This window comes from Atractosteus spatula, chromosome 6 (assembly GCF_055471065.1).
Source record: "Atractosteus spatula isolate fAtrSpa1 chromosome 6, fAtrSpa1.hap1, whole genome shotgun sequence".
Lineage (NCBI taxonomy): Eukaryota > Metazoa > Chordata > Actinopteri > Semionotiformes > Lepisosteidae > Atractosteus > Atractosteus spatula.
Window position 1 is genome coordinate 15,786,773 of NC_142711.1, and position 24,427 is coordinate 15,811,199.

Genomic DNA, 24,427 nt, shown 5'->3' on the forward strand with positions numbered 1-24,427 from the left:
ATCTGTGGTTGGACAATAGTGGTTGCAGCTCAATTGTCTAATTCCTCTCAGCCTTTCAAATTGAAGTCTCCTTGGGTTTTTTTAATATACACGTATGAGTAGTGACTTAAATGTTGTTATCCATGCTATATTTGTCAATCACTGTTCTAGACACAGATATGGATGTTTAACTGTTTTACATGTAACTCTACCGAGACAGCATGGCAAAGCGCATCAGGCTATTCACGCAGCTGTGTTTTACTCTCATGTGTGTGGGCTCACTGGCTCTGCTTTGCCTGGAACGCTGGGTGGATTCAATGTATAATTTGCGCGCGAATCTGCCTTGCGCCGTTTGCGTCACACTCTGTGTTGGTGCAATCCGAGCCGCAGGCGGCGCGACTCCGCGCGGCAGCAGCTGTGCCCGCTCGGTGCCGCGCTCTGCCACCGGACTGCCCGGAGGCTCCTGTTCGCTTTCCAGGGTTTCCGACTGCGGGCGAAACTGCTCCACTCCGGCCCCTTCTGTACAAAAGCCGGCGCCTCACATGTTTCCCGTTATATCCCGGGCCTCTGTGTTAGCAGAATAACCGGCTTTTCCCCAGTTCTGAGATCCTGGAACAGGCGTGTGACACGGAGCTGACCCGGGACGGCTCTCGGGATGAAACTCTGACAGCCGGCGGGAACCCAAACCATCACCCTGAGGGGCAGAGGGCGACCCGAGCCGGGGTCCTCACGGGTATATACGGAATACATTCAGTGTTGGACCCAACGGCCTTACAGCTTCCCCTGCTGGATTCACTAAACCAAAACGTTCGACCCGGCTAGTAGACACAGCACAGACCCGCGCAGAGTTTCTGATCAGCGGGACGCGCTCAGGCGACCCTTCCACAGAGCGATCAATGAGGACTTTGAGCTCAGTTTTCAGGCAGATAAGTGTGACTGGGAACAGAAAGTAAGGTCATATCTACAGTAGACACCTCCAGACCGCTCCTGGAGAGAAAGCACACTTTCCCCGCTCAAGGAAACACGATCACCGGCACCTCCGAGATACCGAAAATTAGACAAGTTCTCCTTTTCATGCATCTTCAATGTGGGGGAAACGGAACAACACGGACATTTTCAGAGGAAGCGCTAGAACAGTGCAAAGAAAAAGTTTCAGGGAGCGCAGAGCTCGTGTGGCGGCGTGTCTTGTCGGGAGACGAGCTGTGTTTGTGACCTGGAAAAGTCCCTCCGAGTCTGTGAGCAGCGAGACTCAACCTCACAGCGTCCGGCCACAGCAGGCGGCACCGTGTTACTGGGCTGCTGTACTGACGAGCAGGGGTCCGACTGTTGGACTACAGTACACCTCTCATACAGGTGATACTGACAAACACGGGTCCGACTGTTGGACTACAGTACAGCTCTCATACAGGTGATACTGACAAACACAGTTCTGACTGTTGGACTACAGTACACCTGTCAAGGTGATACTGACAGACACGGTCCGACTGCTGGACTACAGTACACCTCTCATACAGGTGTTACTGACAAACACGGGTCCGACTGTTGGACTACAGTACACCTCTCATACAGGTGATACTGATAAACACAGTTCTGACTGTTGGGTCACAGGACACCTGTAATACAGGTGATACTGACAAACACAGGTCTGACCTGTATTATTGCAGAATGGCTTTATTATTAATTATTGGAGTATCACAGGGGTCAGTACTGGGGCCACTGCTGTTCTTAATTATATCAATGATCTACAATACAGAAAAGTTTGCAAACTACTGATATTGATATTGATATCCTGGCTTCTTTCAAGAAACAGCTGGATGAAATCCTGGGATCAATTAATTAATAACAACCCAACCTGCTAGAGAGGCTGATTGGCTGCGTCTCGTTTGTGACCTGTTTAATGTTCTTAAACTGAGGCCAGGGGGTATTTCCAGAGAGAGTGGGAACTAATGTTCTTAGATAAGCAGCTGCACCTTTCCTTTTCACTTCTTGGCTATTAGTTTTGTGTAAATATTTTGTAAATTGTAACTAGATGAACAAAAGAGGAAAACATTAAAAGTGAGAAGGTGCTGGAGGAATTGTAAATGTTATTTAATCAATATGTTTATTTGTACATTAAATACATTTATAGTAAATGCGCTTATTTTCCATTGTCCTGTAGCTAACAGTTTTGCCGGGGGATGATATTCATCGCTCTTCCTAAAAAAAGGCTTGAGAAAGAAACACAAGAGTAGACATGTCCACTCCCGAGTGCCGCGTTCCTGCGGTTCAATCGCTTCAATTCAATTATTGAGCTCCGAGCTGAAATGAAAACCAGAAAAGGAGCAAGTTCGCAGGTGGACCGGAGTGACCTGCCCCGGCGCTTCAAGGTTTGCTGGTTTACAGAGCTGCAGTGCCGCCGGCGTGGGAGTGGTTAACGCTTAATCAGGCTGCCCGTGGGGGTGGGGACGAGCGATTATCTCAGCACCCCAGAGCAGGGCACAGAGCTGAGCTTGAGTGTGTGGTGCGCTGCAATTTCGCGAGCGTTTTGAGCCATGGCGTCGATTGCTGTCGTGCTGTTGATCTGGACTTCAGGTAAGAGCTGTGAGCCTGCTGCCCATTTATTTACCCATTTATTATCGAGCCCCGCAGCACGATGCGCTCTGTGTACGAGCTGGGGTTTGGCAAGTGGCGTATTTCAACTGCGAATAGTTAAAAACCGTAACGGAAATAGCGCGCACATTCATATCACACATCCTGCGACATTTTCTCTATTCTCAGTCTGAAAATTCAGTCAATTTCGACTTCAGTCCTGTCATACTTAGGAAAAACTATGTCACAATTGTATATTTATTAAAGAAATACCCGCTGACTGGAATGCTAACTTTCTAAATTAAGCTTTTATTGTGTTACTCGATGGCATCTCCGATTTTGTACTTTTTTCGACAATATTTCTAGAATTAATTTATGGACTGAAGTGTTAACACGTCAGAAAATGTAATAATAATACACTTTATTATGATTTTTTAAGATAACTATTGTTATTTCTAAATACAAATATCTGTATAAACTCTGCAAATTAAGGCTTACATCTACTGTACTTTAGAAATTATGTTTGCTATAGGTACCAGGTTGGAGAGACCGTAGATATCTGTAATTCAAGCACATAAACATAACTACAGATAAGAATTCACTAAAAACAACGGCAAAATGCAAAAATCAGAAACCGGCTCTAGTGTAATAAAGTGGTTTTGTGGAATGACCCATTAACGTGTGTAGTACTGGAAGAGTAGATACTGGTCTCCTTGTGTGTCAGGGTGTGGTGACCATGAAGGTTGGGTGAATATTTCACTCTCATTGCGCAGGGGTAAGAGCAGCACTGAGCACTGCAGGGGGCCTTGGGTTCAGTTCCTGGGCTGCTGTCCGTGTGGAGCTGGTATGTTCTCCTCTGGGTGGGTGTGTGTCCCGCAGTTCTGGCCAGGCTGGGGTAGACTCCGGCACCCCTGTCACCCTGTCCTGGGTAAACCAGTGAGACGATGGAGGACCTGCAGAAGAAGGGGGGGATCCGAGGGGCTGTCTCTGACTTCCTGGTGTTTTTCTTCTTCCCACTCGGATCATCAGTTAGCCCCATTCTGTTCTTGATTAGACACACACGGGATCTTACTTCAGGTCGCTAAGTCCGAACGTTCATTTCATTAAAAGACTCAACGTCTTACAAAACACTCCAGAGCTAAGTCACAGATCATAATTAAGGGTTAATTAAGGGTTAATTGGGTTAATTAAGTGCTATGTCTAATTAACTGAGGGCTCAGGCAGGAGAAAAAAATTGAACGCCCAAGACTTAACATAGATGGCTTAATTAACTGTGGTCATCCTGAAACACCTCCATTCCCTGCAATGAAGAAGACCTTATTTTGATTAGCTGATGATTAGTCACTGGACTGAGTTCTGTCGCCAGAGCTGAGCTGAAAGATGTCCGCTGTCAGAGCCGGAGCAGGCAAGGCGATCTGTGTGTGTCCAAATGTATGAGAAAAATAAGGGAGTCCACACATCAGCAAACCCTTTCCATTTTTTTTATTCATTATTACAACTATCGTTTAGGTCTTAGGATTATCGTGACTCTTACGTAAGCTTTGTTAAAAAAATAGATTTTTTCTAAAACCCTTTACACATCACATCTTTGACTTGACAGTCACCCTTCCTGAGCTCTTGTGCAGATCATTACCACTGTAGCGAAACACCAGCAAAAGGGAAACAGGAATAATACAAGAAGCTGATCGTTAATAGAGGGCTTTACACATTTCGTCTTTCTTCTCAGCACCCTCTTACTTCGTGCGCATTTCTAGATTACATTCACTGTTTTTTTTCTCGCACAGCCAGCTTTCTGTGGAACACATAATAATAATAATAATAATAATAATAATAATAATAATACACTTTATTTGATGCACTAGAGCCGAGGATAAATTAGCCATCTCCAGCGCGCGACGATGGTTGTTCTCGTGTCTCCGTGTTTTGCGCTATAGTGCAACAGCAGGCCAGGCACGCGACATCCTCACAGTCGTGCAGCACTTTAGCGCACGAGCAGACAGTCGCCAGTGTTGACTGTCACCCGCCGTTTGCGTCAGAGCGGCTCAATGCGCCAGAGCAGAGGGACACTTTCGGCAGAGGCAGGTGGAAATACAGTTTATATCGCGCCGAAGGGAACGACGGACCATGCACCTGACTCTCACAGCTGCCCACAGCTGAGCGCCGGTTTGGCGATTTCGCTTTCGACATTTGACATCAGAGGAGATTCTAATAATTCACACTGAAGACCTGTTGTTTATTTTAACAAGAACTTTCAGGATTTTAACTAAAAAGCTATTTTAAGCGTGTTTATAATTCTGGATGAAAGACGGCGATTTAGTGACAGTTTTCGTCTGGGTGGTCCGAACCTTCAGACTTAACAGACCCGTATTTCACTTCGCGCCCATTTTCGCATAGATTGCGGCGGTGCCGACTTTCTCGTCATTGCTCCACAGATCATTGCGAAGGGAAGCACTGTATATAACTCTGTTGCCTTCGGTACTAGCGCCCGTGGTGGGTTCTGCACAGAGCCGCGGGACGCTCAGTTCAGAAATCGGTCATAATACCGCTTTATAAAGTAATAGAACAGATAATATTAGATCATTACCAATACGGTGTTCACAGCTAAACATCATCCTTGTCCCTGTTGCTCCCGGTGACGCAGTTATCGCACAAAGTGGAGTCTCACACACCTATCAAAACTGTGTTCAGAAAATAAGAGCTCTTTTAACAACGGCCCTTCGCTTCAGGCCTTGTTCAGACCTACAGGAGGCGGCCTGTCTCCACACACCCTTGACATGCGAAGTGTCTGTTAGGAGTAAGGGGACAGGGGGCGTCATTCACGGTCGAAAACACGTCCTAAGCTCCCCGTTTACAAAACGGACGGTTCTGACTCAGTCTTCCGTAAGCGAATCTGATTAATATGTTTCTTCACATTGGAAGCGGGTGAGCTGACCCAACAGTCAGGTCTGTGTCTGTCAGCATCACCTGTATTATCACAGCATCACAGTACACAGGTGTACGGTGTACTGTGACCCAACACTCGGACCCGTGTTTGTCAGTATCACCTGTATTACTGTACTGTACTGTACTGTACTGTAGTCCAACAGTCAGAACTGTGTCTGTCAGTATCACCTGTATGAAAGGTGTACTGTAGTCCAACAGTCGAACCCGTGTTTGTCAGTATCACCTGTATGAGAGGTGTACTGTAGTCCAACAGTCGGACCCCTGCTCGTCAGTGCAGCAGCCCAGTAACACGGTGCCGCCTGCTGCGGCCGGACGCTGTGAGGCTGAGTCTCGCTGCTCACAGACTCGGAGGGACTTTTCCAGGTCACAAACACAGCTCGTCTCCCGACAAGACACGCCGCCACACGAGCTCTGCGCTCCCTGAAACTTTTTCTTTCCACTGTTCTAGCGCTTCCTCTGAAAATGTCCGTGTTGTTCCGTTTCCCCCACATTGAAGATGCTTGAAAAGGAGAATTTGTCTAATTCTCGGTATCTCGGAGGTGCCGGTGATCGTGTTTCCTTGAGCGGGGAAAGTGTGCTTTCTCTCCAGGAGCGGTCTGGAGGTGTCTACTGTAGATATGACCTTACTTTCTGTTCCCAGTCACACTTATCTGCCTGAAAACTGGGCTCAAAGTCCTCATTGATCGCTCTGTGGAAGGGTCGCGTGAGCGCGTCCCGCTGATCAGAAACTCTGCGCGGGTCTGTGCTGTGTCTACACTCTCACAGCTGCCCACAGCTGAGCGCCGGTTTGGCGATTTCGCTTTCGACATTTGATTTCAGATGAGACTTCATCCTTCCATTTGAAGAACTTGTGTAGAAGCTGAAGAAATTGTGCATTTTAACAGAAACCTTCGGCATTTAAATTAGACGCGTGTTTATAATTCTAATGTATATAGATTAAAGAAAGCTATTTAGTGACTGATTTCGTCTTGGAGTCGAGAGCCTTCAGACTTTCCAAACCTGTTGTTCACATCGCGCACTTTTCGCGTAGATTCGTGCGGTTCTGACTGAATATACACTACTTCGCAGATTCTTGTGAAGGAACAAACCGTATGTGTTTAATTTGGGGCGTCTTCAAATGATCTGGCGCAAGCAGCAGGCGGCAGGTAACAGTGGCGTCCACTGTCAGCTTGCGCAGCTTTGCGTGCCTGGCCTGGTGTCTCACTATAGCACAAAGCGGACACCCAATCACACTGTCTGCCCAGTTTATCGTGTTTCACGTCCACTGCTGTTGTCTTCGGCTCTCCGCCATGATCCTAGCGCTGTCAAGGTGTTCCTCTCACATTGTAACAAGAAATGGTTATAGCAACTGATGAATAAACCATACTGGGATAGAGAATCACCATGTACTGTATAACAGCTCAGTATAGCTGAAATCATGCTCACCTTACAATGACCTGGGCCATATTGCTGAAAGTTTTAACAAAGTTTCCAAAAGATGCCTGTTGTCTTCAACATTGTCTTTAATTTTTCCCACTTTTGGCTTAAATGTAGGATCTTAAAATAAGCGCATCATTGACCATAAATGGACACAGAACATATTATTCAGCATATTTATTCAAAACTTTATAACAAATTTGAATTCATAACAGGGCCATAATGGGAAACACAGGTATTCATAAAGAAAACAGAAGTGAAGAAACTAGAAACCACAGAATAATTTTACAATTTCCTCTCTTGTGGGAAAAGAATACAAGAACACAATACATTTGAGGTGCATTAGCACCTGGAGTTCAAAGTTGAAGGTGTAGAGTGTGGACAGGGTCACTCAATGTGCAGGGCTGTGAGTGTGGAGCTCAGTGGTGTTGAGTGTAGACAGGGTCACTAAGTGTGCAGGGCTGTGAGTGTGAAGCTCAGTGGTGTTGAGTGTTCAGGGTGTAGAGTGTAGACAGGGTTACTCAGTGTGCAGGCTGTCTCTCTTTCTCTCTTTTATCTTCTTGTCTCAGTCCTGCAATAAAAACAGACACTGTACTACATCAGTGTGCAGTATAAAGCAAGAGACATACTTAGTTTTGGTGAATCATTGAAGTACAGGAAATTGGGGAAATATTTTTGTCATTGAAAACAAGAAATGGAGCCTGAGAGAGGGACAATCAGAGTTTAAGGCCTTAAAGAAACATCGTAGTGGTGTCTGTTAAACTGACGGCCTAATGTAGCTCCAGTGTATGATATTATTGCCTTATTAAATGAACAGAAGGGGTTAGAGACCACATTACCTCCTCCCTGTGCAGCGGGTCAGAAGCACGGCTGTGAGTCCCAGCATCACCAGCACAGACAGCACCGTCCTCACTATGAACTGCACTGGCACTTGGACAGGGGCTGTGGGCCTGGGGCCTGGAGAGAGAGACATCAATCAGTGCTGGTGATGAAGACAGACAGCTATTCAGTCCACTTGAACTGGGTCCTACTTACAATATGTTCTAATGTATTTCACTTACTATCAAGGGCGACTGTACCATGTACATCTCCATTTATTTTCCCATGTGCTCCTTTCTCCAAATGCATTGGACACCAAAATGATATTGGTGAATGAAGCTGAGAACTGATGAGAAATATAAGCAAAGCTAAGCAGCTCATCCATGCAGTATCTCACAGTGCAGTACAGACAATAAGAGTCTCAGTCTCACTCATTTACTGTGTCTCTAGCAGCTGTGCAGTATCTCACAGTGCAGTACAGACAATAAGAGTCTCAGTCTCACTCATTTACTGTGTCTCTAGCAGCTGTGCAGTATCTCACAGTGCAGTACAGACAATAGGAGTCTCTCACTCATTTACTGTGTCTCTAGCAGCTGTGCAGTATCTCTCAGTGCAGTACAGACAATAGGAGTCTCTCACTCATTTACTGTGTCTGTCCCAGCTGTGCAGTATCTCACAGTGCAGTACAGACAATAGGAGTCTCTCACTCATTTACTGTGTCTCTAGCAGCTGTGCAGTATCTCACAGTACAGTACAGACAATAGGAGTCTCTCACTCATTTACTGTGTCTCTAGCAGCTGTGCAGTATCTCTCAGTGCAGTACAGACCATAGGAGTCCCTCTCACTCATTTACTGTGTCTGTCCCAGCTGTGCAGTATCTCACAGTGCAGTACAGACAATAGGAGTCCCTCTCACTCATTTACTGTGTCTCTAGCAGCTGTGCAGTATCTCTCAGTGCAGTACAGACCATAGGAGTCCCTCTCACTCATTTACTGGGTCTCTAGCAGCTGTGCAGTATCTCACAGTGCAGTACAGACAATAGGAGTCCCTCTCACTCATTTACTCTGTCTGTCCCAGCTGTGCAGTATCTCACCAGGGCAGTACTCCTCAAGCCTGACAGAGGTTGTGCTGCTGTCGACAGGGTTAGTGGCTGAGCAGACGAGGGGCTCAGAGAGTCCTGCTGCCTCCAGCTGAAGAGTCAGGTTGGTGGAGAGGGCAGAATTCTTGGTGGAGATCAGTGACCTTCCCTCTGTGAGCCAAGACAGGGTGACCCCTCTCCCGTTCTCCACTAAGCACAGCAGGGAGCAGGATGTGGTCGACGGAGAGGCTGAGTTAGAGGCCTGGACTCGTGGCTGGGACACAGGACCTGTACAGGAGAGGAGACAGAAAATCATTTGTTGGACAATTCATTGAGAACTATTTATTGAAGAACAGGAGAACAGTTAGCTAAACACGCTTTGTATACATGATACAGAAAGGGTTAACAAAAGACAGTAATACATGTTTTCAATAAGAAGCATTTTCCGTCACTAGTTTCTTTTATTCTGTTTGCTATTTCATTTGATTTTCAAAAAAGATAAAAAAGATAAGAGTCTTATAACTGGACTGGAATTTAGAAAAATTGACCTGAGAAAACCAACATGAATTACGTATTGATAGTGAATCTGATTATCAGATCATGAAAAACCAGATTTGTGTGATGAATCTATCACCCCACCGTGTGGAGCCTGGGAAACTCTGAGAAAGAACAGCCTACTTATGAAAAAGACTGAGCTGTTCACACATTATTTACTGTACATCTGCAAGACAATTTGTGGAAGAAATGAAAGATATAACCACAGTAATGAAGAGACACAGTATAAGTGTCTGGTGTATTAAGTTTTTCAGAAGACTTTGAATAAAGTTCTTCATAAGCGATTCTCAAATTACAGCAGGCAGTCAGGGAAACATGCGTGTCTGAATTGAGAATTGGTTATTACAGTAAATAGAAAGTTGCTGGTGACTGTAGCGTCCTGGGCGGTGAGCCTGCAGTCACACAGGTATTTTATAGAAGGAACTGCGTCTCTTTAGTCTGAAGGGAGGGTCCCACACTGACAGGCTGAAGGAACCGAGTCTCTTTAGTCTGAAGGGAGGGTCCCACACTGACAGGCTGAAGGAACCGAGTCTCTTTAGTCTGAAGGGAGGGTCCCACACTGACAGACTGAAGAAACTCAATCTCTTTATTCTTCAACAGAGAAAATGTTCCTGATGCAAGTAGTGAAAATCCTCAAAGGAACTGATGACACCAACCCAATCGGTTATGCCCCCAACAGCTGGGTGGTCAATAGTAGTTAACTTCATGCACTGTAGCTCACTTACTGTACACTGTCAATTTCACTTTAGTTTTTGTGCCCTTCCCTCCACTCTTGTTTTCGATAGCATAAACTCCACTGTGATTGGACTTCATGTCTGGGATGTAGAAGAGTCCAGTCTTGTTGTCCCAGTGCAGTCTGTCACTGAACTCCAGCTGATTGACTATCAGCTTCCCGTCGACCACCCTTGCAATGTTGTGATCGTCTTTGTCCAGGAATCCTTCTCTCAGCACTGGATCAGTGAAATAGAGGGTTTCCCCTTCTGCTCTAATATACTGCTTCAGATGAGATTGGGAGACAGAGCCCGGAGTTCCTGAAACACATAAAGAAGAGATGTAGAGAGAGAAAGGGAGAAGGAGAAGGAAAAAGAGAATTCAGGAAATTTCAGTATTTAAAACCAGAGAACACCTCCACTGAGGGGGAGGGGGGTGGGTCGGGTCACAGTGACTATGAGTCCATATCCCAGATGGCCCGCTGTTACTGTGTGCTTGCATGAGGAACTTCATTCAATTCACTCCAGTAGCTCCCCTGCATGTAATGTATGAATGAAGAGGCTGGTATCGAGACTCTCACACTCGAACATCTTCACACGGATCACTGAAGTTGGAATTAGCATCCGCTGACTAGAAATGTGATCATCTTACTCCCATTTAAATATAGAAGCAGAATTGAAAACAATAATTAGTCCCAAACCAGAGGACTTCTTGAAGAAGCATCTTGTTCAATGAGCCCCTCAACCTGGATTTGAACCCACATTCTTTTAACTATAAGGCCCAAATCCTAATTCACAGCACCACGCTGCTGCCTAGCTATCCCTCAATAATAAACAGCAATTAACACATGTATCACAACAGATTAGACTCATAACATTAATAAACATATATCACAACAGGTGACAGAAATACACTTGAACAAGCACAACCATCACAACAGGAGACAGCAAACAGTAAACTGCAGCTATATATCAATGTGATTCTGACTCACTGAGACAGGAACTGGGTCAGTTCAGTCTCTGAGAGCCCCAGTCCTTCAGTCAGGACTGTAAATTAGTGTTAATCTGAGTCACTTGGACAGAAACTGGGCCAGTTCAGTCTGTGTGAACCCCAATCCTTCAGTCAGGACTGTAAATTAATGTTAATCTGAGTCACTTGGACAGAAACTGGGCCAGTTCAGTCTGTGTGAACCCCAATCCTTCAGTCAGGACTGTAGAGCAGTGTTAATCTGACTCACTTGGACAGTAACTGGGCCAGTTCAGTCTGTGTGAACCCCAGTCCTTCAGTCAGGACTGTAGAGCAGTGTTAATCTGACTCACTTGGACAGTAACTGGGCCAGTTCAGTCTGTGTGAACCCCAGTCCTTCAGTCAGGACTGTAGAGCAGTGTTAATCTGACTCACTTGGACAGTAACTGGGCCAGTTCAGTCTGTGTGAACCCCAATCCATCAGTCAGGACTGTAGAGCAGTGTTAATCTGACTCACTTGGACAGTAACTGGGCCAGTTCAGTCTGTGTGAACCCCAATCCATCAGTCAGGACTGTAGAGCAGTGTTAATCTGACTCACTTGGACAGTAACTGGGCCAGTTCAGTCTGTGTGAACCCCAGTCCTTCAGTCAGGACTGTAGAGCAGTGTTAATCTGACTCACTTGGACAGTAACTGGGCCAGTTCAGTCTGTGTGAACCCCAATCCTTCAGTCAGGACTGTAGAGCAGTGTTAATCTGACTCACTTGGACAGAAACTGGGCCAGTTCAGTCTCTGAGAGCCCCAGTCCTTCATGTCCTAAATAAGGGGCTAAAAATGACCACTGGCTAACACCACTGGCATACAAATTGGAAGACCCTTTAGCTCCCCAGGATTAGACTATTGATTTAAAGTAATTAGAGGTGTTCAAAACAGATATCTTCAGACAATAACATTTTCTTATTATTATTGTAATTTTTCAGCATCCACAGCAATAAAACTTTTTCACTCATGATGACAAATATACAGTAGAATCACTGGAGTAATAGAACCCTTAATAAAAATGTATCTGTATTAACAAAAAGGGAGTCATTCTAACCATGTGGTCAAGTGGTCCGTTAGGCCCCAGTACTCCTGCTGTGCTGGTGCTCCACACTCACATCCTGACCACAGCTCTGACACCCTCTCTCACCCGTTGCACTCTTTCTAACAGGAGCAGGCTTGACGTTCACAGCTTTAAGCACAGCTTGCAACCCAGCACGCTCACGTGTGCAGAGTAGGAGCAAGAGAAACTCAAAAACATCCAGCAATGCTCCATCACCATGGTCCCTGTCCTCCTCCTCACCCCCCCTGTCCCGACCGCTCTGTGTGTCCGCAGAGCACTGAGAGTCCAGCTCCTCCAGGACCCCGGCTCCTCTCCGACAGGGACCTGCAGCCTCATGCCGGAGGCCAGCCCGAGGCCCTGCTCCCATGTGCTGTCAGTGTGTTAAGGGTGGGTGCGGTAGAGGAGCTCACTTACCCAGCAGGCTCAGGGTCAGGAGCAGGAGACAGAGGCAGCCCATCTCTCCTCAGTGCGCAGAGCAGATCTCTCAGCTCGTCTCAGACACATCAGTATATGTAGACCCACCATCACACCCCACCCCCACCCAGACCACACTACCCTCCACACAGTGTGCAGATTCGCACACAGCAGGACCGCTTTCCCAGAGCTTCGCTGAGTGCAGAGCGCAGAGACGTACAGGGACGCTGGCCCTCTCAATGCAAACACATTTCAGTTATTTCTTATGCTACTGAAACGGTGTATGGTATAAGCATGTGCTGGGCCGAATACTGCTTAGAATTACAAGTGCCACTAAAATAAGTGCATTGTTTTGTCTGGTTTTTAATGCAAAAGACAAGACATATAGAAAGTGTGTTTTCAAACTTTTGATTTTTGACCATTCTTGAGTGCAATGCACGATGCTATATACTGTAGCCAGGGCAGGAGAAATAGATTTGTCTGTTCGTTGACAAAACCCTCCCTGAACTAGTGTCTCAGGATTGTCAAACTGCTCATGACTTCCACTGTGACTGTGCAGTTCTTCACACTCGGAAGTCCAGTCTGTCCAAAAAAACGATGTCATCCAGTCACATCCCAGGAGACTGTGAAGGCCTTGGCCTATTTAAGTACTGCAACAAGAAAGAACACAAGACCAAAAAAAAGAAAGAGACACTAGCCAAAATGGGACTGGTCTGAAATTCAGTATTCAAAGGTACAGCTCATCTTCACTGTCTATATCATCCCATATAGTTCCTATGTAATATGGTCCCATATAATCCATGATTATACATAATCGTTCAAAACACCTTGTTACAATTTACCTGTCTTGATAAATTGTCTTTAAGCCACATTTTCTGCATCAGATAGTGTTATTAAAATGCAAGCATCGTTCAATACCATATTTGCATTTTAACAAGTATACGCATTTGTACAACAAAAGCACATGCAATTTGCATTACTTCAATGTTATCCCAATAGAAGGCTAAGACCTCCAGGTTTTGAGTTAGAAGAGACTTGACTAAATGTTTAGTATCATCTTGCAATTTTGTATTCTGCCTTATGAAGTTTTCTGAAAACATCAAACCACAAATTGTCTGCATCATCTAGTTTGCTGATGACACCACAGCAATCGGTCTTATCAGCAACAATGATGAAACCGCTTACAGGAGTGAGGTAGCAGAGCTGGTGGACTGGTGTCCCAACAACAGCCTCACACTTAACATTGGCAAAACAAAAGAGAATATATTGGACTTCAGACTCCCATCATCATTCACGGGGCTCCAGTCGAAACTGTCAGCACCTTCAGGTTCCTCGGCCTCCAGATCAGTAAGAGGCTGAGCTGGTCAGAGAACACTGCTGCCTTCCTCACTGAAGCCCACCAGCGCCTTCACTTCCTGAGAGGGTTAAGGAAGTGGGGGATGAGCAAGGCACTCACCAATTTTTACCGCAATACGATTGAGAGTGTCCGGACTGGTGGTATTACAGTAAAAAAAGCCATACAGATTGTTGTGAGGTCCGTGCAGAAGATCACTAGGACCGAGCTACCCTCCATCGACCGGATATATCTCGACAGCTGCCACAACCGGGCTCGAGCTATACTTCAGGACCCAGTTCACCCTGGCCACGATCTGTTTTCACCCCTGGGTTCTGGTAGGAGGTATCGCAGTGACCAATAGATTCAAAAACTGTTTCTTCCCCCATGCGGTTGATATCATAAACACCTCAAATTAGCACCTGCACTTTAAGGTACTGCACTCTTTGCACTATGTCCTGTCTTGGCTGTAATATAAAGTCTATTGTCAGAATTTATTGTCCATGTCTGCTTGTCATTTGTGGCTATTTTTTTTTCTCTAATGTTACTGGGTACAGCTGAACGAGTCAGCATTCCAATACACTTGTTGTATATGGCAAATAAAGAAATCTTGAATCTTGAATCTCCTTACTTGACTGGGAGCAAACAATGGCAAACATCAGGCATAACTTATTAAATAGGCTCCTGATATTGTTATATAAGTCATGCCCATCTTAGCTCTTGGTTTCCATCTGAAAAAACACTTTGTGAGGGAGAAGCCTGTGTCCAACAGCTTTTAAACAAGGCAGAGTGCCTTCATCTTCTGTTATAGGTAGGGAGGTGATCTAGGTCACCTCCTATGCATAAAGCACTTTGGGATTATTTGGGATGGAAGGTGGTGTATACAGGGCCTATAGAAAGTCTGCACACCCCTTCAGAAAATAAAACATTTCGTGGTCTAACAGCCTGAAACCAAAATGCGTTAAGTCAGAATTTATTTTACCTTAATTTACACATTGAAACCCACAACCTCTTAGTGAAAAACAAATGCTCACATATTCTGAAAAATAATTACAAACGAAAAACCTGGAAAAGTTGGTTGGGTAAATGTACACTGTAGGCAGTGTAAACGCACTCTAACACTTCATTAATGAGATCAGAAAAACCCCTTGTGCTCATCCACGTGCTTGGAGAATCTCAGAATGTCATTACTCAGCTTTGACAACATCTCCTTCAACATCATCTGCTTGATGTGATTCACCTCAAGTCGTGGGGTGTGAATACACTTCTCCGCTTTGTCTAATCTGCAGATGCTAGTATTTGATGTGTGTAGCGCGCCGTTTCGCTAGGGCCCTCCTTGGCAGTAGATCACATAGAAACTCTCAGAGAGTTGAAGCAATAAGACATTTTGCTGACTTTCTTATCGTCTTTCACTGATGGGCTCCAGGAGACCTATCAAATGAGGCCCAAGTGATTCTTCGTGTCATTTGAAAAGTCGTGCGAGGTTGATCAAATGTTCTTGATAGGAGCACGCTGTGTAAGTCAGAGAAGGAATGTTGTGTTCTCTTTTGTCACTGGCTCACCTCGTCCTGCACAGACCTGCTGATCGACAGAAGGCACCAGATCACCAATGACTACCCCCTTTAAATTCACACCGGAACAATGTGCCCGAAGGACTTCTGAGACCATTTACTGAAAATGGTCAAACAGCCCAAACAGACAAGCAGATCAATTAGTCAATGGCCATCTAATTGATAATCTGTCCTCAGGGCCTGCAGGTATCTGACCAGCACTACTAAAGAAAACAAGACACGTTATTCAGAAACCATGGAGAGAGAGCTCTTCCAGCAGTCTCTCAGTGCAGGGCTCCTATCCAGGGGCTGGAGATGTGCTCATATAGTGCCCATCACTAATAAGAGGTCTGCTGACGAACCGGAATGAAGTAATTACACAGCTGTAAGTCTGTCTTCTGGTACATGTAAAGTTACATGTATTAGAGTCAGTTTAGAGTATCACATGCAGTATATGGAGATAATATCCTAGGAAACAGAATGGATTTAGAGAAGGGAGGTCTTGCCTGACCAACGTGTGTGAATTATTTGAAGATTTAACCAAATTACAGCAGGCAGTCAGGGAAACATGCGTGTCTGAATTGAGAATTGGTTATTACAGTAAATAGAAAGTTGCTGGTAGCGTCCTGGGTGGTGAGCCTCAAATGCAGCCTGTATTTTATAGAAGGAACTGAATCTCTTTAATCTGAAGGGAGAGTCCCACACTGACAGGCTGAAGGAACTGTGTCCCTTAAGTCTAAGGGGAGTGTCCCACACTTACAGGCTGAAGGAACTGAGTCCTTTTTTAATCTGAAGGGAGTGTCCCATGCTGACAGGCTGAAGGAGCTGAATCTCTTTAGTCTGAAGGGAGTGTCCCACACAGACAGGCTGAAGGAACTGAGTCTCTTTAGTCTGAGGGGAGTGTCCCACACTGACAGGCTGAAGGAACTGAGTCTTTTTTTAATCTGAAGGGTGTGACCCACACTTACAGGCTGAAGGAACTGAGTCTCTCTAGTCTGAATGGAGTGTCCTACACTGACAGACTGAAGGAACTGAATCTGTTTAGACCTGAGCAAAGAGGACTACAAGAGGACTTTACACAAGTATTAAAAATCCTTATAGACCCTGAGAGTTAACCCAATGAAAACATGAAGCAAAGAGTGAAAAAGAAAATTGCATTTAAAACCGTGTACAGGAGGCACTTTACATAGAGAGTGGTAGGAGTGTGGAACAAACTGCCCAACCATGTAGAATATCGATACCCTGATTTCTTTCAAGAAACAGCTGAATGAGTTCCTAGATCAATTAACTAAAGTCTGCCAAATGGGCAAGACGGGCGGAATGGCTCCTCTTGTTTGTAACTTTTCTTACATACAGTACATCACTGAGATTGCTCCAGTACAATACCCAGCCGTATAAATGGGTTTAAAATATTCTGCATTCGATTAAAGTCTTATGTCTCAAATACAGTACAATGGTTCAATTTGCATCTTCGGTAAGAGACTCCAATAACTCAGGTTGCAAAAAGTTCACAAAACTGTAACCAGTTCGTCAATTTCACGTTCTTTTACAGGGCTGCGCCTGGGGACTGTGAGGTCTGAAGCACTCAAGATCAATCGTCTTGAGGGGGAGTCCGTCCGGCTCCCAGCTCCAGTCAGTAAGAAGGGCCTCTTGAAAACAGACAGCGGTGTGCAGGCCTCAGTGACGAACGGCATTCCTGACAAGGCCTACAACAGCAAAATCCACTGGTCCAGGGAGGATGGATGTTTCCATATCATGAACCTCACTATTACAGACACCGGGAACTACAATGTGGAAAACCAAGATGGACAGAGCAAGATCACACATTTTTCTCTTGCAGTTTATAGTAAGTGTGCCTAATATCAGTCACTGTCACCTAAAAGTGTGCAATCCACTCTGTCTCTGACTGTGTACAGTTAATGTTATTGTTTCTTTGTGTATAACCACAGCGTCTCTGACTGTGTACAATCAGTGTGTCTCTGTCTGGGTACAGTTAATATCCCTCTGTTACCGACAGTGTTTAATCAGTGTGTCTCTGACTGTGTCAAATCAGTGTCTCTGTGTACATTTAATGTCACTGTCTCTGTGTACAGTTATTGTCAGTGTGTCTCTGTGTATAATCAATGTCTCTGACAGTGTGTCTGTGTACAGTTAATGTCACTGTGTCTCTGACTGTGTATGACCAGAGTGTCTCTGACAGTGTACAATCAGCATCTCTGTGTACAATCAGTGTCTCTGACTGTGTACAGTTAATGTCACTGTGTCTCTGACAGTGCAATCAGTGTCTCTGACTGTGAACAGTTAATATCACTGTCTCTGACAACGTACAGTCAGCGTGTCTCTGTGTACAGTGTACAGTAAGAGCATGGCCCAAGTAGGAACCACATCCCCCAGATGAGTGGCTGTTCTCTGTCACATGTCCAGTTGCTGGTAGATGATTGGTGAGGCAACTGCTTAAAAAGCAGGAAGTGGAAGTGTCCTGGGTCAGTCAGGGAGTGGACAGGAGGGCAGGGATATTGGCGCCAGTCAGAGAGTGAGCTCCCATTGCAGAGATGTTTGAGTGAGGTGACCGTGAAGCCAGGGGAAATCCCGAGTGGTAGCAACGGCCTCTGGAGAGCCGTGGAAACGTCCAGGTCAAGGCTGATACACTCGCAGGAGCTCCAGACTGGAGTGAGCGGAACAGAGGCCGAAGCGGAGGACAGGAAGGCAGAGGTGGAAAGTCTTCAAGCCCAGAGCAGACAGGCCCCTGCGGAGAAGAGACAGCTGGCCAGCAACATCCCGGGGAAAGGAGCAAGTAAAGGTTCATTCCATGCTGAAAAGATACACAATGTTTTGGCTGTGGAGCCTGCATTCGGGTGTGAGAGAGGGAGAAGTTAGTAGCTGATAAAGCTGGGAGAACAAACGCCAGGAGTGTAGGGGAGGCGGAGGGGGCACTCAGGTGGTGTGAAGTCAAAACCTGCAAATGAACAGAGAGGATTAGAAGGAAACGAGTCTGTCGTTGAGAGAAGGGGGAAGGTGGAATCATTTAATCCGTTTTTAACATGGAATAAACTTTTACTTGTTCCCTTGAAGCCTGTGCATGCTGGCATAGCTCCCTACTCGAACTATCGTGGGGAAAGTCCTCACTGGTGAGAGGCAGCAACTGGAAGCCAAGATCTCTCAGCCGATGGAGGAGCTGGAGGAGAAGCAGAGCGGCAGCAGGGCTGAATGACGAGCTGCGCTCTGGGCGAGGCACATCTCCGCAGCAGGGTGTCCTGACCCACCCTTGATTGCTTTAAAATCCGGGGGGAGGTGGCCTTGGAACGGCCGTTATCCAGTCGGCCACCTCATGAAGGGGGTGAGCGCGTGAGGGCACGGCCCCAGCAGGGTCCACATTCCCAAGATTCCTCTGGAGAAATGAGCTGCTCGGTCACCTGACCTGTTGCAGGAAGCTGATTGGCCAGTTGACTATTTAAAATGCAGGAAGAGGAAGAAGAATGTTGGTCTGGACCTGCCTAATCTTAAAAGATCCTGTTAACGATGTCACAGCAGTTAATGTCATTGTGCCTCTCGTGCTCAAGCCTCATTGACCATTAACTGTGAGTTACAGGACTTCCGTTTAAGATCTGCTTCGGTGTTTCTCTGGTTTCCTGTTCTCCTGGGCATTAATTAAACCCCAAAATTAATCAATCAAGGAGGATTGTAGAGTTTAGTACTATTTTCTAATTCTTATTTAAGTTCATCCCAGATGTTTCTTTAAACAATGAACTTGAACAATATTTTTGCTTCCCCTCTCTCTATATGAACAGTGTAGTAAAACCCTAGTGCTCTCTACTGTCTCCTCTCCTGTACAGGTCCTGTGTCCCAGCCACGAGTCCAGGCCTCTAACTCAGCCTCTCCGTCAAACGTATCCTGCTCCCTGCTGTGCTCAGTGGAGAACGGGAGAGAGGTCACCCTGTCTTGGCTCACAGAGGGAAGGTCACTGATCTCCACCGAGAATTCTGCCCTCTCCACCAACCTGACTCTTCAGCTGGAGGCAGCAGGACTCTCTGAGCCCCTCGTCTGCTCAGCCACTAACCCTGTCGACAGCAGCACAACCTCTGTCAGGCTTGAGGAGTACTGCCCTGGTGAGATACTGCACAGCTGGGACAGACACAGTAAATGAGTGAGACAGACTCCTATTGTCTGTACTGCCCTGGTGAGATATTGCACAGCTGGGACAGACACAGTAAATGAGTGAGAGACTCCTATTGTCTGTACTGCACTGAGAGATACTACACAGCTGCTAGAGACACAGTAAACGAGTGAGAGGGACTCCTATTGTCAGTACTGCCCTGGTGAGATACTGCACAGCTGCTAGAGACACAGTAAATGAGTGAGAGGGACTCCTATGGTCTGTACTGCAGTTCTGAATGAGTGGATGGGGAGGTTGATTAGTGGGTTGGTTTTTAATCCTGAAACTCACTGGTATTAACCAATTATATTCCCTAAACAAATACACTAGTAATTTTTAAAATAAAGGCCTTCAAAAGACAGTTTAACTAAAATGTGTATTAAATTCACCTAACAATTATTGTTATACAGGGGATGGACAAACTGGAAACAACTAATGTAAAAAGAGTTCCGTTTGGAAGTAACTAAATCATAATTGAAAAGGATTCTACACATCTTTCATATTAATGTCGATACTAATTAACCGTTTCGGTTAAGTCTTAAACCCTTTAATGTGTTAGTTACTAGAGAAATACGAGAGATTTAAGATGTTGAAGGAGGTCATGCCTGAATTGCAGGTGTGTCTCCATAACGGCAAAACGTCAGGGGAACAGAGTCAAATCATGAATGTAACGCCCAATGAGAGAGAACCCTTCAGGAACGAGGAAGAGCAGTCGCAAGTAGAAGATAACCAACAGGGGCAGAGGGAAACCTAACAGGATACTTGCTATAACCACAGAACACCGGCCTCAGAAATTACTACAGAACACATCTACAGCCGTGACCCAGTCCAGTCACAATCTGTGTGTCATGAGCTTCAGTACTGTCCAGCTCAGCATCTTGGCAAGTTAAAGTGATCTGGAATTATTCTAAGCCTTAAAGGAAATGCATCGCTTATAACTGCAACACATTTTCCCAGTAACTACTAGGAAAAAGAATCTTCTTTTTATCGAGCATGGGTGAATTCACTGCACTTCTTAACATCGAGAACTCCACAGTGCAATGGTGCACACTGTGGAGTGTGGCTGCTTGGTGATCGCCACCTGCTGGAAAATTGTGAGCACTGCACTTGGCCAGACAGTATACTTGACCGTGTGCTATCAATACGTGCCCGTGTGACCCGTGATTTCCTTATCTGGATCCCATTCCTGATGGGAATAATAAAACAAGGTAAAAATACTACATAGGTTTAGATTTTGGGAATATCAACGGTGTCCTATAGAGGTAGGTCAGTTGCTTACGATAGATGTGGTTTGGGTTTTGTATGTTTCAGTGAACTTTATACTGCGTATTTATTATACATTAAATAAAGTGCTTGTATATTTATGATAAGGCACAGGAAGTATTTTCATTCACTTAACAGGTCTGTGGTAACTTATAAACAAGTTTAATTGTTGTTGTGCTGAAAACATTTTGAAATACTCACCTACTCTATATTTGTAAAACTAAACCAACAACATGTTTTAATAAATAAATTCTTTAGGTGTTGGCAGTGTTCATGTACTGGAGTGTCCAGTCAGTGTGTCTGTACTGTATTAACCCCTCTCTCTCAGTGCAGTGTTAATGTACTGGAGTGTCCAGTCAGTGTGTCTGTACTGTATTAACCCCTCTCTCTCTCAGTGCAGTGTTAATGTACTGGAGTGTCCAGTCCTTATTAAATCTTTGTCTCTGACTGTTTCAGGGAAAGCCTTCCCATCATGGATGATAACTCTAGGAGTAATTGTAGGCCTGGCTGTAGTCCTGTTTATTGTACTGATTGTTTACCGCAAGAAAGGAGGAAAATGAAAACCAGAAGAAGGTAAGAACACAGGCTCTGAATCCATGAATTTCACAAAGTCATGCTGTTCCTCTCCCTTCTGTCTTCCCTTATTGAAATGTTTTGCCAGACAGGAGCTGTCCGTCTGGGTCATTAGAGCCTGAGCCCAGGTTTAATCAGGGCTGCTGTTGAACAGGGTCACCTCACAGCTACAGACTCCACACCAGGGCTCACAGCAGCTGGCAGCATTCTGGGCTCTGAACTCTTCTTCATCAGAGGATCGCATTGGAGCTGGAGCCTATCCCAGCAAGCAGCAGGCACAAGGCAGGGTACACCCTAGACCGAGTGCCAGTCCATCACAGGGCACACGCAGACAAGCACACACTCACGCCACAGCCAGTTTTCCCAGTATGTCTTTGGACTGTGGGAGTAAACGGGAGCACCTCCCACACAGAGAACATGCAAACTCCATACAGATAGCACCCCAGGAACTGAAAGCAGGGCCCCACTGCTGCAAGGCACCACTATGCTGCCCCTGTGTAAATCAATACACCATTGTGTAAATAAGCACCTTAACTTCCATCTTCTAGACAATGTGGGGAACTTAAGTGGCAAACAACGTGCTAGGATATGTAGTTAACAGCTTAGAGAATTTAAATCAAGAGTTATGTAAAAGTGGTCTAACACACTTTTAAGGATACGTTTAGAATATCGTATACAGTTGTGGTCACTTCGTTGTAGACAAGATATTGGAGATCAGGAATCATTCCAGGGCTTGAGGGAATAAATGACACTGACAAGCTGAAGGAACTGAATCTCTTTAGTCATGAACAGAAGGGTATAGAAGGGGATTTGATACAATCAAAATCTTCAAGGGCCCTGACAAAATCAACCCATCAGATTTCTTCTGAATTAATAGTGAAACAAACAAGAGGTCTTCAGCTGGAAACTACAGGAAAATGTGTTTAAAACTGAGTGTGGAACAAGCTGCACAGCCTTGTTAAAGTCGAATCCCTGGTTTCCTTCAATTAATGTATGAGATCAATTAATTACTGATGTCAAAACCTGCCAGATGGATGAAACAGCCTCATCTCAATTGTGACCCGTCTTGTGTTCAGGTTGCCAGTCATTCCTGATTATTTCACTTTGCTCTGTGCCCTGCTATTTTGGATTAGAGCATTCTTAGAATCTTTTAAGCAGAATAAAATATTCCAGGCATCCCCATTGAGATACCCCTGACCCCAGTAGGTATCCGACAACTTTACCAGTTGTGGGAATCATGGTGCTGCTGTGCTGGTGGCACAGTCTGGATTGGAACCAGAAAGCTGGACCACAGGTCTGGACTGGTGCTTCTGACATGAAAGAGGAAGTTTCTTTCTGTGGTGACAGGTTTCATTCAAGTGCTTAAAATTGACCTGGAACAGTTCGTTCTTCCACACAGATGGATAAGAGTAACAGGATTGTTGATTATCTCTGATCGTTTCACAGTGCTGAATCACAGACCATGTGAACTGCTCTGTATCTGTAGGGTGTCCCACCCACTATCCCAGATAGGAATGTACAGATGTACTAAAATGTAAGACCACGATTTTCACTCCTTTCTCTCTCTCTCACACAGAAAACTAATGCCAGCAGACGCCCCGGTCAAGAGTAGCGTTAATGTACTGGAGTGTCCATCATCCATCGTCCATCTCTCTCTCTCGACCCTGCAGAACATCTGTGCTTCAAGAACTACTGATGTAAAAGTCTGCATTATGAACACTACAGACCATGGTTTATACTCTGTTGTGTTTAAGAGGTGGGGTTGGGGTGATCAAATAATTGGCTAATTATTCTCTTTTGATGTGAAGGGACTTGCTTTTAAGCTTAATTGTATGGATTCAATCTTTTACAGAAATGTAACTTGCTCGGCCAATTCAGGCAGTTTCATATTAGTTGTGTAGATTAAACCATTAACTTATCTGGCTGATGAGCTCCAGCACACCTTACTTGCTAAATTAGAGAATTTTAGTTCGCAATAAACTTCTGTCCATGCACTTTTATTGCTTTGGAACTCTTATGTTCCATAACGAATTTGCGGACTTAATTATTACTGCGGTCTTGTCTTGAAATAGTATTGTTGAATTAATTCGGTCATTGATCAAGTTAAAATTCTTTAATAAAAAGGTCAGTTTTTGTCATTTTTGCATTTTAACTGTTCAAGGTTACAGTCCCTTGCAAATATATTCACACCACACTCCAATGATGGGATCATTAATAAACAATTTGTTTTAAGGTGATTCAAGAGTGTGGGAGGTTCTGGTCCGAACCACATTCCCCAGAAGGCAATGTACAGTAACCCACCTTCCTAAGTCACCTAACCTAGTGGCACAAGACAGTGATTTGGGTGACTTTGATAAGCAAGGAAGCAGAGGATTCCCATAGCCAATAACATCTGCTCTTCAGAGCCTCTCTTATTGCCACAGCAGAGGGAGAGCAACTGAGAAACGTCTCAAAAACCCAAATATCATTCTGCAGGCTCATCAGTGGCTCAGGCAGAGATGGGGGGGGGGGGGAGAGATTTGGGCAATAGGTTGCCATCTTGGGGAACTCCAAAAAGTGCAGTGCATTTTTTTTTTTTAAATGAAGGAATTTGCAAACGAATGCTGGATTTGGGTCAAGCGATCGACCAACTTCATCCTGGATAGAGAGAGAACCATTTTTAGTCTGTTTTTGTTGACAAGGACAAGTGACAGTGTTCATCTTTTTATCCGAAGTACAAGTTTTACTTCACTTGTATCCAGTATCAATCGGTCCACAGCCTGTCCACGGTCCACAGACAGTCCACAGCCTGTCTGCCTGCACCACTGGTTCCCCGAGTCCCTGTCAGGCTTCAGAATCCTCCCTGCCTGTCCTGCTCAGTCCCCCTCGCCCTCATCCACATCGCTGTTCCAGCTGACAGCTTAAGATCCGCTGCTGGTCTCACGATCAGTGGGATTGCTACACCTATAGCTAGAAACGAGATGGTTCTCAGATCTGTAAATGAGAAGACAGTCCTGAAGTGCAGA

The 24,427-nt window shown here is 45.2% G+C and overlaps 1 protein-coding gene across 1 annotated transcript; it reads left to right on the forward strand.

Annotated features, from left to right (window-relative positions):
* Positions 1-2,392: 2,392 nt before the first annotated feature.
* On the forward strand, positions 2,393-23,560 carry LOC148832285 (T-lymphocyte surface antigen Ly-9-like). The gene is made up of 5 exons (XM_088919512.1): positions 2,393-2,550; positions 16,986-17,279; positions 19,267-19,539; positions 21,306-21,422; positions 22,999-23,560. Exons 1-4 carry the CDS (start codon positions 2,511-2,513, stop codon positions 21,407-21,409), a joined length of 711 nt encoding a protein of 236 aa, XP_088775638.1. The 5' UTR covers positions 2,393-2,510; the 3' UTR covers positions 21,410-21,422; positions 22,999-23,560.
* Positions 23,561-24,427: the final 867 nt, after the last annotated feature.